Source organism: Empidonax traillii, unplaced genomic scaffold (genome assembly GCF_003031625.1).
Source record: "Empidonax traillii isolate 1590-97213 ecotype Southwest subspecies unplaced genomic scaffold, ASM303162v1 scaffold477:size924519, whole genome shotgun sequence".
Lineage (NCBI taxonomy): Eukaryota > Metazoa > Chordata > Aves > Passeriformes > Tyrannidae > Empidonax > Empidonax traillii.
This window is the reverse complement of record NW_020955670.1, coordinates 1-18,294: the sequence shown is the minus strand read 5'-3', so window position 1 is coordinate 18,294 and position 18,294 is coordinate 1. Positions and strand designations below refer to the sequence as shown.

The following is an 18,294-nucleotide window of genomic DNA, read 5'->3' as shown; positions in this document are numbered from 1 at the left end:
GAAGGTAGATTCGGAGTTCTTGGTATGCTCAGTGGTTGTCTAATGAGCCTAGTCAGTGGAGCCTGGAGAGGTTATTTACTTCATGAAACAGAATATAGTTATTTTCATGATGATCTAAGTACTGATATATTAACATGGAACTGAATCTCATGCTTGGAGTGTAAGTATACAATTGTTCATGTATTTAAACACATTTATAAAAATAGCTTCTGTGTTGTTGTACCACTGTTGTACCATTCATTAATGCTTAGGCAGTTTCTTTGCACTTTGGGCTTTTAGGGGAAGGAGTAGGGTTGATTACTTTTCAAACAACGAGCAGCCAGAAGAAAAATATTTGCAGTGTAACCCTAGTCCCTTTCATAGCCTCATAAAACATATAGATTGTGCTATAAGTTCTTTAGTAAGGTAGTAATGTCTACAAGTGTAACTGCTTAATTTAAATTGACTCTTATGCTGCTGAAGTCTTGTCCTATTGCACTCTTTCAGGGTAACTTCAGTTAGTTAAATTGTCTTCCACTAAGTTTGGAGTTTAGTAATTTTTACTTCAGTTGTTTCTGTATTTTGGTCCTGTCCTTTTCCTAGCACTTTTGCCCCGGTGAAAGTTTCCGCAAAAGCCTTTGGCATTCTTTTTTTGCCAAATTCTGGTAGGTTTGATCTACATCTTAGTGTATGATCTTCTCTCAAAGTCCCAGTAAGCCACCTCTGATAAGAGAGGCAAGTATTTTCTTGTTAGTGTCATCCCAGGATGGTATTTGCTCCCTGTTATCTTATGGGAGTGTGCTTTACAGAACATTTTTATCTAAGAAGAAAAAACCCTGTGTTTTCCAAAGACTATGATTTTAATTGTCTTTGGTACTGCTTATAATCTTGAGTGATTCTGAAGTAGGATGAATATTAAATGAATCCTGTGTGATGTTTTGTGAAAATTTAAATATGTTCTAAGGCAACTAAAATCACTTTTGAAAATCTTTGTTATTTTTTTAGTTCCAAATGTAATTCAGATGCTTAAGAAACACAATAAAATTTATGTAACATCACATTGTTTTAAAAATAGCATATCAAAAGAAATGTAGACTGGAAAATATGAAGTAAATTTGAGTAAATTCTCATATGTGTCTTTTTCCCTCATTTAGTTTGTGATGAAAATCTTTGTTCTGAGACTCCTATGATTTGCACAGATGATATGACACCTGTGAAGGAAAAAATACTTGGGCAATGTTGTCCAGAATGGCACTGTGGTAATTATTGCTTTATTCCTTAGTCACAGCTGTTAACTAAAGCTAACCGATTAACACTTTTTTTTTTTTTTTTCTCCTCAGAATGTAACTGTGAAAATGCTACTATGCTGACCTGTAAATTGGTAAGCGGTGTTTTTAGATATTTTTATTAATGGTCTCCGGCCCCGTTACTCTTCCCTTTATATTCCTTGTTTCAATTAGTTGCAAAGGGTGAGGAGGCTGAACATGGACAGGGTGGTACAGCCTCCCAGTCCCCAACTCAAGAACGTGGTTCCAACAAGTGTCTGCACAGTGTTGTCAACTATTCCTTCGAGAAATTTCACTTTCTGTGCTGTAAGATGTCAAAAGAAGAAAAGCAACTGTAATATTGTCCTACTCAATATTGACATTAAACAATATGCTGGTAAGGTTTTCTACAGAAGTAGTTCCCATTTTTAAAAATAATTAATGAGGAATGAGTTTTATAACCATACATATCATCTGGAGAAATGCGTTTTTTTGTTATCATTTATGCTTTAGATGACAATGATTTAACATTATTGAATTTAGCTGATAGAAGAATTCATAAATATTTTCCTTCTCATGTAGTTTGTTGTGATAGGGACTGTGATCTGGAAAATAGTTTTGAATGAATGTTCAAACTACCATCATAACCATAGTGACAATATTTTCCATATCAAATATCCATATGTGAAGACTGCATAACATAAGGTCTAATCAGGAGTTTTAAATTTGAATTTCACTTATTTTTTGGAAGTAAATTCTTAGAAGGAAATCTTTTACTAATATGTGTATTATTGAAATAACTCTATCTCAGGAAAAAGTGCTTTTTATTTACTCAGCTGCTCTTATGCACTTGCACAGAAAATGAAGTGGTTTTTTGTGTTTAAAGAGAAAAATACATTGAATAACTCTGAATGTGCTACTGTTTCTTGAGTACATTACAATTTTTCTCTTTTATGAAAACGGGTAGAAGTGATGAAAGTAATATTTTATATTTTTAGGGAAAAATTGTCTGCTTAGCACTACATGTAATTGTGCATGAATTTGCAAACTTTTATCTTTTTATACCTAGGGAGAAGTTAAAAAAATAGATAGTAGTGTTTCCAGTGCTTGCGGATGCACTCACTACATTTGTGGTAACTTTTTCATATTCTTTGTTGTTGTGTTTTAGTTTTTAGCAGAAAAGGCCTGCAAAGAAAGCAGAAATAGAACCATAGTAACCTTCTCAAACATAAATGCTCCTTTGTCTTGATTTGATGTGTGTCTACCTAGTTATGCAGTTATACTCTTTTTCTGGAAAATGAGGCTTTGTCTGCTAGCCCAACCATTTTGTGTCTATTCTTGCGGGGTGTAGGAGTGTTGTAAAACTGCCCCTGCTTTCAGAGTCAGGTACAGTCTCTCGGCTGAGGGGCGAATGGAAAGCATATTGTGAAGTGCAGCTGAGTGTGAGCAATGCAACTGCTTCTAATCCACTTTCAGCAAAAATGACACATCTCACACCAGAGCAACAGACCTGTTCAGCCAGCACACGAGTAGGTAGCTGGTCTTAAGATGAGATCTCTGCTCCCTTCCCTCACTCAGCTACCCCATGGTAGACTAGATTTCAGCTGCACTTGCACGGTGGTATGCTCTGGTCCTGACAGCAGCCCAGGCTAAACTGCCTCAGGGAACAAAGCACACATTATGGTACAGCTTGAACAGATTACTGGCCTACGGGTAATTGGAGGCATACTAGTTTATTGACAGAAAGGCTACATTTTGTAATGTGCAGAATAGTTGAATGTTAAATATTAGAAAACTTTAAAAGTAAGAACAACAAATTTTTTTTACTTCCATTGTAGGAACACTATCAATATTAGGCAGTTTTGCATTTTGTAGCATTTTCTTAAGTTGTTTTATACTTCCTCCCCCTCTTTTTAATAATACAAACCACAAACAATCAAGTCTAAAAGTTAGAATACTTTTGCAGTGCACAGGACTTTGCCCTACCAGTGATTTGTCTTACCAGTGATTCTGTTAATTTGTTTGATGGATTTTTGTCCTGCTCTGGTAACATTTATTTCTTTTCATTTTAGAGAAGGATGATGTGTGCATCTTCCAGGAAGTCACAGTACTGAATCCGGGACAGTCAGTAATTCAGTACTTGGAGGGAGACCTTTGTTACACTGTACAGTGTTTACAGGAAAAAGATCAGAACACAGGATACAATGCCATGCATTTCACAATGATGAATTGTTCCCAGCAATGTGAAGCTGTCAGTATTCTTAAAATACGGGAATGATGCAATTTGTGAGCACAACTGCACAATTAGGATAAAAGTTTTAGTGAAAACTTTTGTTAATCCTGTTAATTCAGCAAGAATATGAGAATTTAAGAGTGATGATGTGTGTCTTGTGTCTACAGGATTATTTTTAGAGGCAGTTTCTAGCAGCATACATAAACATATCTGACCATCCTTCCATCCATGCACCCATCCATGCATCCAACCATCCATCCATCTGTATATTTTTTTTCTTAGTATTTTTAGTTTTAGAAATTAAAGAATTCCCATATCTTATATGTTTAAAAATACTTGCTTGTTTTTTTTTTCTTTCCTTTCTTTTCAGCATCAAATATATATTCCTTCCTTCAGTCACCATACTTGTTGTGGTATGTGTCAAAATGTGTCCTGCCCTTTTCATACAGAGAACGGAACACTTATTGTGTATGAGGTAAGTGTCTTTGGACAGAGATAGGAAGTAACTATAATAATACAGGTGTCTGACAGTCATTTCTTAGTTAACTCATGCTGTCAGTCTTGCTTCATGCCTCCTTACTGCTGTTTACAGACTTAGAGACTATTTATGGTGTACGATAGGAAGAGAGTGGGTTTATTTAAAGACCTGCCATTTCACTTTTTAAATTTTTTTTGCTTGTAACATTTTCTATAAAGATATGTAAATTTTATAATTTACTTAAGGTTGGATATGCTCCAAGTGCAGGAAAGGGTTCAAATTGTAACTCTAAGTCATATACTGTGATTTAGATGTGTTGGGAGCTTCTGAGTCCATATCAGGACTCCTATGTCCCCCTCTTCTCAGGGCAACTCTTCTCATTCTGGTCACTATGAAAAGGAAGAGTGCAAACTGAAGCACTGGGGTTCAGAATCTTGATGGTGTATTTCAGAATAGACATACATGGAAGTTTAAATGTGGCCATAACTTGGTTTATACTTCCCATGGCTTTCAGAGCAAACCAAACTATTTAACTGGGACAGAGCCCTTTAATTCTGCGCTGGGAAATCCCTGCTGAGCAGTATGCTGGAGAATAGAGCCATGGCTCCAGGGAGAAGTAGCCACTGGTAGTTAGAGGGATGGTCTTTCCCCTTGTCACCTCTGGGTGGTATGCAAGAATTTCCACTCCAGCAGGTACTACAGCATGAGGAAAACCACTTTTACAGACATTTGAAGTTGTAGATTAAGCTGAAATGTTTTGGCTTTCCTGACAATGGCTTTGGTTCGTACACTCAGGAAGGAAGTACCTGGAACTCTAACTGCACCAACTACAAATGTGTGAAGACTGCTGCAGGGGCTATCATACTGGGATCAAGTGTTGTCTGCCCCCCATTTAATGACACTGAGTGTACAAAGGTTTGTACTTTGGGTGAGGTAAGTGACAACAACTGCTCTGGAGTTTGGCTTACACTTGACAACGCATGGATAGCTCATGTAGTTCCTTTAAATGAAAAAAAGTGGTAAGTAAAAACATGTAAACTAGCAATTTGCAGTCGTTTCCTATGCTTCTGTTGGCTTTTCAACTGACAAAGTATCTGTGAGCAGTATAAAAATTTGATTTGGGTCTTGATGACTGCTTTTAAAATATTGTGGAACTGGAATCATTCCTAACATACCACTACATAAGGTGCTAATCACTGTTGAGAATAACATTTAGCCAAGTTCGTAGTGCACATAGCCGAAATAAATCACACCAAGCAATCCAGAAATGCTGCATATAAAAGTAGGCTATATTAAAAAATTCCTTAAGTTGTGCAAAGATTAGGAAGATGACAGAGTATATATAAATTTTATTATCTCTTAAAATAAACTTTTTATAACATAATAAAAAAAATCTATCACATGAGAGGGTATCTACCTACATCATATATCTAAAAATGTAAATGTGGCGTACCCATATAAACTGCTTTGAAGAACGTGTTCTTCACATACACTGCATGTTTGTTTAGTTTAATTTCTAATTTAATACTTCTCTAACTTTATAATACTTCTTATAATTCTTGCACTTGCAGTACACCATATATTTAATATAAGCTACAAATAATAATAAATAATATATGTAGAGAGCGTAAGTACCATTGTTGCCTTGACTACAGATTATGAATTTAGTACACGTCCTACTTATCCTTTGCATTTGTTTAAAAAAGTTCCTGTTTTTCCCAATCCTGAAGAAGGTACACTATCTAAAATTAGTGTCTGTACTACTTTGATTTTATGCTTGAGTTTCTTCCTTGGAACCATTTTTGACACCATTATTAGGATCTTTCCTTAGTAATAATGGTTAAGATTTTAAAGAATGGAGACCTAAAATTAACTTCTTGAATCAGTCTGACCTGTTTTTCAGAGATGTTGAACATAGACTTAAACCATTAGCTGAGAAGAAAGGTCTTCAGCCAGGCATCTCAGGACCATTCAGGAATATGGATTCAAGTGTCTAAGTGCTCAGAAGTCTTTGAACAACTTATTCAGTGATTTTTCTTTAATGAGATAAAAAATGAATGCTCCATGAACAAAGAAGCTGAAAAATGTCTTTTGTCTGTTGTTATCTTAAGAGCTCTATTTATGTTCTGTTAACTGTTTGATATGCACTTCTGGGCTACAAATGTGAATTTTTTAAACTATCCTGATAAGTCTCAGTTATGGGGAAACAGATGGTAGTGGATGATATAAAAATATGCTTATAGAAATTAAGTGATTTTTTCAAAGGAGATGTCAACTGAACACCACTGAACTTGTCAGCAATGATGAGTTCATTTTCAATTTCAAAGGTTGCAAAGAATTTGTGAACCAAACCTCCAGCTGATACATATCTGTGTAATTCCCTTCGTTTCAGTGATACTACTTTTTATTAGATGAGCATCTTTAAAACAGGGAATGTCTTGAGATACAGTTTACCTTTGCATCAGGCACAGTGTTTTTTGCTATATTCTCCTTCTATTTTCCTAGAATGGAGGAATTGTGCAGACGTATAATGATGGCTGCTGCAAGACCTGTAAGTGATGGAGGCTGCAATATGTGCTGGTTTGGCTTTGATTTTGAAGGCTTGTTTTTTAACCGCAGTTGCTGGGAGATGAAGGAGAAAGCATGCAGTCCCCCTGCAAATCACATAAGAAGTGTTGTAGTTACCTAACTACTCTTATTAAAGTGTATTGCTTCATTTGGCTGCTGACTTGGTGATTTTTAACATTATTGTTCTGGAGTATAACCAAATCTCTCAAATTATAACCCATGGAAGATTAAAAGCTATCTCAATTAAAATAATGAACAAATTCTCTTTATTGCTTAGATGACTCTAAAATATTGCCTGTATGATTTTCACCATAAAAGATAAGGATTTTTTCCCCCTAAAATTGATTCCTATTTCAGTGCCATTTTTGCAATATGTCTTCAAACCTACTGATTTATTCTGTAACCCTAATATGTATTTTCAAGGGCCAAAACACCAGAATACTTTTTTTAAAATCCCAAATGAGGAAAAGTTATAGTAATAGTGAAGATAGCAACTCATATAAAATCAACTTTTTAATAACTGGGAATACATACACATTTTCTGAGTGTTTAACTTTAAAATAGGATGAAATTTGACTCAGGCTGACATAAAGATTTCGTAATTTATGCAATTTTAAAAGTTGATTGAGAACAAACTGATTTTTGCTACAATTTTGACTAAGAAAATTTTATTATCAAGGTATATAATTATTTATATATAAAGCCCCCACTGTTGTATAAAACTAATTGTGTAGAGCTTGAACATGTTCAACATTTCAGAAAATCCCCCCCCCCCCTTTTTTTGGCCATTTTTGTCTTCAATATTAGAGTAAAAATATATGAGCCAATAAATTGTTGGCATTTTTGTAGACGAACATTTACTTAATAATATTGACTAGCAAGCCACAGACTTATAACCATATTTTGCACAATTATTACATAAAACTAAAGTGCAATGTATTTTATATAATTTGGTGGAAAAAAGAATATTGATATTTATCTAATACAGAACAATACCAACTTATGCTAGTCTTAAAAAGTGAACTGTAAATATTGGTATTCTATTGTATACAAAATGTAGACAATAAAGGGTATTTTAATACAATATAGTACATTTTTAAATGAGAACCACCATAGAGAAGTAACACAACAAATTGTGCTACGATTTTACTGACAGTATTCATTCTGGCATGAGATAAACTGTGTTAAAAATATTTAACTTTCCCTCAAAATTAGGTTGGCTTTATGTAGAAACTTAGTCTTAAAAATTATTGACTATTTGTTTTCTTTTGATCAAGAAGATTTTGGCCATATTCTGTGGCCATTGTTATACTTCAGAAATACTTGCTGAGGTGGCTGCTAAAAACCCCAGATATAATTCAAACAATTATATGCTGTTTTATTTTTATTTTGTTTTATTTTTAACTAAAAGCATGTGCCCTGTGGTGAAGCAGCTAAGAAGAGTACTTATAAATAGAGCTTGCAACACCTTGGGGTTTTAATGGGGACAAATAACTTTTCTGAAAGAGCTTGATTTGATGCATGCAAAGTGAGTGCGTATATTTAATTCTTACCTTGCCATAGAGAGAGTTATTGCAAAAGTTTGGTTTAAAAGTAAGCATCATTCCAGTTTTGTGTTAATCAGGAGAGTAATAAAGTTTAGGCCATCTTTAGTGAGACTTGAAGCAGCTGTGGGGTTTCTAAATTGTAGAAGACTAACAGGAAAGCTCATCATCTTTTATTAAAAGAAAAATTGCAGTTGGCAGTGTAAGAATTAATGAAATGTCATTTATACAGAAATGTTTTTATTTCATGAGAATCTTCTATTCCTAATGATTCTGCCAGGTTCTGGATTGGGTCTATTACCCTTTGCCATTAATCCAGTAGTGCCTACTGATAGTATTAATTGTGAACCAGGTATTATTTTTAATACTGTATTTTCCTTTTTTTGATAATAGTGTAAGCAGAACTTGATATATGTGTCATAGCTGTCATCATCAATAAATGTTACTATGCATTTAATGGTTCTGGGACTGATACTGAGAGATGCTGATCCTCTATTCGCCTCCCCAATCAGTGGTTTTCTAAAGCCTGGTTAAGGTTCACTGCTCAGCACCTATCAGAATTAGGTTCATCCATTTACGGTTATTCCTCCTGCTCTTGCTGAAATTTGTGTTATCACATGAATTTACTTTACAGGGTAGTAGTACTATAAAATGTAAAAAACAACATCATAATTCTGAATACAGTTACCAAGAGATTCTAAATCTGATCCCAGGTTTCTGAAATTATTGATGTAATTTTTTTTGGTCTTAAAATAGAGCAAGAGTGTCTTTTACTGTCTGGTCTCACCTTTGCAGATATGGATTTATGCTGTATATCTTTTTTGTCACAAATAATATGTTTTACACAGTTAGGAAAATGTTGAGGGTGGGGCCGAGACATACAATTGCAACCACGTGGTAAAATATACTTTTTACACAGAAAATAGAGAATGTTACAGAACTGTTGCATTACACTCATAATTCTTAACTTTTTAGGATAGGTAAGTCACAGAAACTCACTACTGAAATAAGGAGTGAATAACAAAACACATCTGATATTGAATGTAGATCTTTACAGTTCAGGGTTGGGGAGAGAAAAGTATAGCAGCTTCATTAGACATCAGCACTTTATATGCCAAAATGTTGTATATATCTCTACATGACTTGTAGCAATACAAAGATTGCATTGTCTACATTTGCCAGCATGTACTCATGCTGGCAAACACTTTCTGATGGAAATATCACAGAACTTTTTCTTAAGTGTTTCTGAGGAAGGAAAAGAGAGATATAACGGGCTAACAGCTTCAATCATATAGCAGTTTGCTAATTCAGTAACATAATCTTGTTTTACTCTGAATGCACAGATTAAAATCTAGCAGTACTCTGCAGCAAACATAATTTTTAAATACTCAGTGGAGCTGTGGCTGCAGAATATCTTGGTTACTCAGAGCTCAATTATCTTATAAAAGTGCTCACAAGCTTCTGGGGAACAGACGAGTTTTTCTTTTTGTGTACACCCAACCATGAAAGCATGTGTGGAAGGTTGAGAAACTCTTCTGAATAGTGCTTATTATTTTATGTGCTGGATATCCAGAAATGGTTCCACAGCAAAACTATTACATGATTTTGATGGAAATTGAAATAGGAGATCTAATTAACTTCTGTTACACAGATAGTAATAACAGTCTGATATGTGGTGCAGCATGAAAAATTATGATTTTAGTTTTTCAGTATGTTAAAAATGGCTTTGCACTCTATGGTTTTATTTTTCAAATAAAAAGAAACAACTCTTATCAATATTGTGCATAAAAATTTAGTATTTCCCTAATCCTAGCTCTGTATGCTGACTCAGTGCTACATACTTCAAATCTAGTGATAAAAAGTGCACCATATTTAGCAAATGTGTGCATCTCTCAAAGATTCCCTGAAGGACATCTCTCTCAAAAATATATTAAAATTATGTAATTATATTTATTTTTTAAACTTTTAAACTTTTAAACTTTTAAAATAAATTATATTTATTTTTTAAACTAAGCATCAGTGTAATCGCATTCACAGCTTCACCTTCTCAATGTTATGTTCTGAAAATTATCTAAAATGTAGAATTAAAATTCTATTTACATTCAACATTTGCAATAAAACAGAATTAATTCTAATACTATTCAAAATTACTGGAGACACCTTTTTTCCTCATTGCTTACATTTGTCTTGCCATATGTGCAATTAAAATCATATTCATATTTTAATATTTATAAAATCTATATAGCTTATTTGGGCCACTTGTTGCCTCGTATGTGCCTGCTCTAAAACAGATAATTCTGCACAAGAACTATTTACTAATCTATTAGATTAAAAAAAAATAGGGGTAATAGTTTCTGTGTGTACATCTCCCACATACATTAAGGAAAACAAAGCATAATTATTTAAATTATGTTAATAGTTTCACTTTTTTTAGTAGGAAATGCAGTACAAAAGGTGTATTGATTCAGTATGCATTTTCTGTATTTTATCAGGCAAAAAGGAAGAAAGAATTTGCCAGAAAATGACAATCAGAACAACCATAAGAAAAAATGACTGTATAAGTCAAAGCCCGGTAAGCATAAAAGAGCCTGTGGCATGCCAAATTAAGTACTAAGAACTTGGTTATAATGAATAACAAGCAACAAAAAAATGCTGCTGTCTTCTCAAAATCAGACCTTTCACCCTAGGAATGTTGTCCTACTCATAAATGCGATAAAATTAGCTATTCCTATGACTGAAACACTGAGCCCTCCTACTGAAAAAACATCTGGCTTCAAATGAAAAATACACACCGTAACTGCTTGTAACTAATGAAAGCACTGAACTCTTCAGCACAAAAAACCATCCCACTCTAAAAGAGAACTAGAAATATTTCAACTTAGAATGTGATGGAAACAGTGCTCCATTTACCTTTGAAGACTTTTACACTCTGTGTGTCTTCTCCTGCACATAGCATGGGTCTCCATATCATAAATTCATGATCCCATTTACTTCTGTGTCTGCTTAAGACATCTTATTTCTCACCTTTGGTGTAGCCCCAACTACAAAACCCTGGATATTTCTGAGTAGCAATTGTATTTCTCATGAAGTACTTAAAAGAGAAGCATTTGACAAAGTATCTCAAGACTTCCAAAAGGTCTCTGGTAAGATTCTGTTGAAGAACATAAACAATAATTAGGGAAGAGGCAAAATATCATTACATATTAAAAGACATCCTGATTGAAGTTCAACATTGACATTTGGTAAGTATATATATATTTGGATTATAAATATATAGATGGAATTACAGTAATTTTCCAGTTAAGAGAAGATGCTGAAGAGCTTCACAGTTACTTTAGTAAGAAAATTCCTCAGATAATGTAGTAGTGAGAGAAAGTGACTTCAGTCTAGAGCACATATTATTTTTTAGCCAGTCGGTGCCCTTGCTGGTTTGTTACTGCGTCTACTTTTTAGATATGTTTCTTAGAGTGACAACACAGCTCTTAGTCACAAGTAATATGAGCAAGAAAGGGGAAAGCTTTTCCATTGCTATGCTTTTCCTCTTGAACCTTCAAGAAGAAAGATAGAATTCCCTTCATTTTGCTTATAAGAATTTAACTTTTCATCAGTGAACATGGAAAGGACATGGATTCAGTTGTGCTGTTTAGAAGTTCCTAATTTTTAAACTGAGGATTTGATTTTGGTACCCAGTTTGCTCAAGCTTGAGACAAAACATATGATTAAACAATAAAGAAAAGGGTAATAAAAAATATTTTGAACGTGGCTGAACTTAGAATGAATGAATTTTAAAAGTTAAAACAATTTTTAAGGCAACAGTCCTTCTCAAATGTAAAAATGGGTTTTAATCACAAAGAAGTTTGAAATGTAATATTTAAGATGTCTAATTTCAGTTCTTATTTTATTCATAGATAAACGTGGCTTCTTGTGATGGAAAATGCCCGTCTGCAACAATTTTCAATGTCAATATTGATAGCCATTTAAGATTCTGTAAATGTTGTCGAGAAATTGGAACACGTAATCTGACTGTGCCACTGCGCTGCTCAGGAAATGGCACTGAAATTATGTACGTCCTTCAGGAGCCTATAGACTGCTCATGCCAATGGAACTGAACATTACTATGGATAAAATTTTATCTGAAGAAATAAAATGAGTTTCCTTTCACCAGACATGATTTTTTGACCATGGATGGTTGTAGTACTCTGCAGGGATATAAAAAAGTCCTCGGTTATGCTTTATAATGTAACTTTTTGCAAATTTAGTAAAAATGTTGTTTGTTATTCTTCAAATTGCCTTTTAAAATATTGGCATGTATAGAAAGAAAAACATAAATCCTTTTGGACAAGGTGTAACCATCATTTATTTCTACTCAGTGGCTTTCTGATGAGCTGTTGAAAGCTGGTTAATGTCTGTGCTTCCAATATTTTAAAATTTTGGATCATGGCTACTTATCAAAGTTGAGAATTTCTCAATGGTTCATTTATTTAGTGACTTCCAGTTGAAAACTATCACTGGTCCCATGTTTAAAGGGTAAAGAACATATTAGAGTTTTGAGAATGACTGAATTAATTTATTTAAAAAATAGTGAGTTCAACTGCAACACATTTTTTCTTGCTTAAAAATCTATCCTTTGTCCAATAATCTGTTACCAATGATTGTACTCTGATTATACTGTAAGTCACTGAGAAACAACTCGACTATGATCTGTAAGTAATTGTAGGAAATCTTCAGAGTACACAGCAGAATCGTAACAATATCTTTAAACCTTAGAGATATATTTAATTTTTATGTATATTATAAATATGAAGCATGACCAGGCAAAGGCTGAAGATTTTAAGATTTTGTGCCTTTATTAAAAATATCTAAAGCTGTTTATGGTATGAAAAATTCTATTTTATATCCATTTTTCACTTTTCACAGAAAAGAAATTGGCTCTCTACTAGCTATAGACTAAGATTATATGTATATATGTTTATTAAAAAAAACCCCAGAGCATTTTAACTAGTCATAATGTGTTTCCAGTCTGAAGATCTGTGTTCAGTATATTTTTATAAAATGCATTTTTAAAAAAAAATACTGAGATTTGGGCTATTTACTGAATTTACGGTTCACAATTTTTGACTCCAGGAAAAAAAAATCAGTTAAAATAAATGTTTTGAAGGGCTTAGGTGAGTTTTTCATGCGCAATCAAGTTGTGAATGTCCATGATTCAGCACCTTAGGCTGAATGTAATCTCCCCTTTATTAAACATACTATATAACCTTCTCTTAAAAATTAAGGATACAATTTTGAGCTTGTTTTTATGAGATTACTTTGCTTTATAAAATCACTGAATGAAAATGGTTTAAAGTATGACACTATTTTCCTCATCATCAAAATTGATTCAGAATTAAAATTCTTGTCTAAAAGTCTGAAATCTTTTGACAAACAATTATAATTTCAAGGGGTTATCATTTACTTACAAAAAGTTTTGATTATCACATGGGTTATTGCAATGAAAAATAAGAAGTATAAAATTTGAAAACCCCTTTAAACCCCGAGGCTACTTTGTTTGACAAATCTTAAAATTTTTGTTATATTCAGTTTGATGGCTTATAAAGAAAAATAGCTTACCTAGGGAAATCTGTCTTTACTAACAAGACTCATCTACTCATCCATATCCTTAAAAATAGTGAATTGTTTTAAAAATTAAGGAGGAATCCATTGTATTATCAGTAAAATATTTAGCCACTATAAAGAAATAATGATAACCCAGTAATCAAAATAAAGTGATGCTTTGAGAAAACATATGCTTCATTTGCACATTTTTATGATTTGTATGGCAGATATTTCAAATTGTATTAGATACCAGGGCCTAGAACCAAAATGTTCTCTGATACTGCTGTAAGAATTTGTGCACAGAAATTTTCACATGTGCAAGAAATAGAATTTAAATCATAATAATAGCCATAGTTTATTTACTCGTAGAGGAAATTAAAAGGACAATTTTTAATAGAAAAATATATCCTTAGAGCCTTTTGATTTTTTAACATAGAGATAGGAATCCTTCATTTACATTAAGTTTGGCCCAAAACTTCTTAATGAATTTAGCATTTGATAAAAAGGAACCTCTTGCAATGCAGCATTTCTTCCATATAATCACTGAACACTTAATGTGTTTTGATTGAACAGTTGTGTTTTTTATAAGCCATGTACTTTTTTAAGTTTTAGAACTGTATTTGTAATTAAAAAGAATTTAGCAAGCATTGTTTTGCAGAGTGATAATAAATCAGTGTTGATGCAATAATTTACCTTAGCTACTAAAAATGAATGCTCATGCAAAATCTCAGGCAAACCTGTAAGTTAAAAAAGCAGTTATGTTTAAAATTAACTTCATGACAACCTGTGATGATATTAAAATGGTATTAGAATATTTTTTTCCCACTTATCTAAAATTGTTTTTTAAAATGCAACAATCAGTAGCAACTGAAGCCAACAGCAAAATCATACATCTTCAGTGCTGCCGGATAGGATGGCTCTAAGGTTGCCTTTCATTTTATGATTAAACTTCAAACTTGTGCTGCTTTGGCCCGGTCAGAAAGCAAACACCTATTGAAACCCATGAACCATTTCCTAGATGACCAACCCTGTTACCTCCATGAAGATGACATTGGCACAATGTGGTATATTTTACATAATGTGAGCTAACCCTTGCAGGCCTTGCAACTGATAGAAGGTTTGAATGAGCCTGCAGTGTGGCAGGACTGTTCTGCTCCAAATGTTTCCTCTGTCTGCAACTTAAATACAAACATAGATGCAGTTTGCTCTGTCTTGGTTTTCTCATCTCTCTTCAACTCTGCATTCCCGCCCTAAATTGTAACCCTGTATGCACAGGTGTCTTGTGATCTGCTTTGGAAAGCTGAGCCAACTTGAATCTTAGTTAAATATGAAAATTAATGTCTGTTTGTTATTGACTAAAAGAGTTTTAATGAACACAGAGTTCCCTCCCTCCTACTCTCTCTGAACTAAGACTCCAATAATTTTTACTCTTCTAAGAGAAAGGCTGGGAGTGCATCCTTCTGAAACTCCCACACTGTCACTGAAAAATGAGAGGAGCTGGGAAGAAGTGTGCATGGTGGAGTGCAGTCCTGCAGTCCTGCTTCAGTCCTGCCATGCCTTCCACAAGCCCTTTGTTCCTACATTGCCACTGCTTTCTTCTACCTGTGCTTGCAGAAGTTCTACAGTATAAAGGCTTATGCATAAAACTATGCAGATATTTTAGGGATTTACGTAAATATATCTCTATACTTAAAATCAGATTGTACCTGAATATGCCTCTGTAAAATGGTAAGTCTTTGTCCATATTATTTATATTTGACTGCTATAATTTCACTTCCTTATTACCAGCCCATTTGTTAAAACCAACTCTTGCCTCAATATGCAAATAAAATTTGAAGCAAAGCTTTTAAATTTAGGTTTAAGCCACTTATTGTGTATTTTCATTAGTAAAATCTGAGAGTATAACTTTATAGGCTCCTAATATTCTCCTTTTTAAGCTAGACAAATCTGTATAATAAATATAAGAACTAAAACGTAATACATTTACTGGATTAATTTCCACATTGCATGCAAAGCTCTTCCCAAATATATGAACCTGTGCATTGGTGATATTTCCAGGCAGGATCAGGCCTAAAGTTTCGTGTCTGAACATAGTTACAAGCTGCATAATATACTGAAAGGCAGAGGTATTACAGAAACATACCCTGGGGTTAAAAATGGTCAGTGGTCACTGTGCTGTTCACAGTGCTTAAGCAGTGACAAACCACTGTTTCAGATGTGGCTTCTTTCCCACTTCTTCACCGTTTTTCCTGGCACTTTTTTCTCTTGACCTTCTGCACTGCTGATCCATAGCCTGGATATTTTTTTTTTTAAATTATTATTATGCATTGGTTCTATATAGTTCTTGCCATCTCATCTCTTTTTCCCCATCTCTCCTTTTACAAGAATTCAAAGGAAAAATCGAATTTCCTATTATTTCAGAGACTCAACTTTGTGTGAAAACTTGCTGCCAAATAAACATGAAGGTACCACTTGGGAATGCGGTGGCAATGGAAAACATTAACTTGAACTGATTTTTTTGAGTTCCGTCCCATCAAATCTTTTACCAGATGTTACCTTGAGGTGATGCTGGGGAATATATTTTCAAAAAACATTCACAACATGAACATAAAAAATCTTCTGAGGGATAGACTTCAGCACTTAACATTAATGCAAAAGAAAAAAAAGGTTTTTATTGAGAAAAGGTTATGGTCGAGACGGTCTGTACATGATATCGTGTACCACATTTTCTTTAACCTTTCTTTAAGTGCCAAGTGGAATGTGCAAGCTACCTATAGAACAAGGACACTTCAGAAATTATCTATCCATTATCATTAAAAGGTCACCACAGCTTAGGGTGGAAAGGTATAATCAGAGCTGAAGGGCAATGGAATGTAAGCAACTGAAAATACGATACATTGACCAGATCTTAGCAGCCACATACTGATCATTTAAGAACTGTCATTTTTGCCTATTTGGAAAAATAATCCTACACATAGACCAAATAGATGGTCATATACCTATTAAAATCAGTGGTAAAATATTCCCTAAGATCCAAGATTTGAGAATCTTACTGCAAGGAGGTAATCTGAATAAATGTCTTATACATGTAGTTTCTACTTTCACAACTAGTTTTTGTATGAGGGAACTTGAAGAGCTGCTTCTGTACTGATGTAGCATTCTGGAGAAAACCAAGAGTGAATGATGCTAAAACTTAATCACTGGAAATGCTGAATAAAAGGGAACTGGTTGTGTTTTGGGGAGTGTTCTTTTGATTAAGGTGGAATGTGCATTCTCACTTAATTTGATGAGGTTAATGCAGAGAGGGCTCCTGCTGGTGTCTTGAAAATTGCTTTGTTGATAAAACCTCCCTTTGTGCTCAATGACTACAAATTTCTCTGGGAAAAAAAATTGAGTAAGTCTGCTTTGCAAAACAGCTGAATAGGCAGCAGCTTACTCTTGTCATTGATAGCTAAAATAGCACTCAGGTGATTACACTCGTGTGTGCTGTGTATGTGTGTGCTTCTCAGAGAGAGAGATTGACTCAGTGTTTTGAGATCAGGGGTTTCATTGCGGCAGCTTTTCATTTGCTATGTGTGTCCTTGAGCCTGGGTAACATAGAAGCTCCAAAATGGTATTTTTCTGGTGAGAGTAAGCCTATCTTGTTTACTAAAAGTTCTAAATAAAGCTTTAGTTAAAAATTGTATTCCTTATTTCACAATTCACAGTTGAGTTGGATACAGTTTTAGTAAAAATCAGGAACAACCACTGAAAAAAATACACAGTAAATAATATGAGTGTTGCTCATTTTTATGGTACATATATCCAGTGGTACTGATTTTTATTTATTCTATAATTAGTTAATAATTTTTATCAGCTTCTTAAGCTAATTTAATTTCAAAGAACACAGTGCAAAACCAATTTTCTATTAAAAAGGTTAATTTTGGGGAGGGTTAGGGCACTGGGAATTATACTGAGGTAAGTATAATTGAAATTGCTGCTTCACATCTGGCCAAAGGTGGATGTCACCCAATGTATTTTTCTGAGCTGAGTTCTTGTTCAGGAGCCTGAATAGATCAGTAAAATTGATCAGTGTTCCTACTGCTATGCATTTTTGCCTATTCTTTGTTTATAGATTTTTATGCTGGTAATTTTTGGTAGGACCTCTGTAAGATCATAATATGCATCAATGGGCTCTGTCGCTGTGCTTAGTGCTTCCACGGAAAAGTGTTTTAAGGCTTATTTTAAACCCTGACAAAGGGACAACTATCTAGAAATGTGTACTGTAGAAAACAATCAGAAAAGGAGAAAAGTAAGTAAGGGGTTTCGCTGATTTTAATGAATTTTGATCTGGTAATCACATAAAAACTAAAAAAAAGCCTGACTTTTTTTACACTGAGTGGTTTTTAAATGACTACAAACAGCAGTCACATCCACAGTTCAGTGAAGTTAAAGGGAGGCCTTCTGATCTCAGGAAACTTGATATGAGGCTTGGGAAAAGGCAGGGCCAGATGAAACACACAAATCTCTGACCCACCATTGGCTGGTGCTGCATCCATGTGAAGTATAAATATGTGTATCCATTTTTCCCTTATGTCTTAGATATCCTAACATGATTTTGCTTTGAAGCTGTGGTGATTCAAGCACTTCAGG

The 18,294-nt window shown here is 34.0% G+C and overlaps 1 protein-coding gene across 1 annotated transcript in view; it reads left to right on the top strand.

Annotated features, from left to right (window-relative positions):
• The window catches only part of OTOGL (otogelin like), an 85,660-nt gene extending 72,764 nt beyond the window's left edge, over positions 1-12,896 (top strand). The window contains exons 48-57 of the mRNA XM_027896092.1: positions 1,134-1,238; positions 1,320-1,360; positions 2,314-2,377; positions 3,317-3,495; positions 3,848-3,952; positions 4,751-4,870; positions 6,461-6,506; positions 8,348-8,419; positions 10,560-10,639; positions 11,976-12,896. Coding sequence (XP_027751893.1) covers positions 1,134-1,238; positions 1,320-1,360; positions 2,314-2,377; positions 3,317-3,495; positions 3,848-3,952; positions 4,751-4,870; positions 6,461-6,506; positions 8,348-8,419; positions 10,560-10,639; positions 11,976-12,176 — 1,013 coding nt within the window. The 3' untranslated portion in view covers positions 12,177-12,896. The remainder of the gene's footprint in view (positions 1-1,133; positions 1,239-1,319; positions 1,361-2,313; positions 2,378-3,316; positions 3,496-3,847; positions 3,953-4,750; positions 4,871-6,460; positions 6,507-8,347; positions 8,420-10,559; positions 10,640-11,975) is intronic.
• The last annotated feature ends 5,398 nt before the right edge of the window (positions 12,897-18,294 follow it).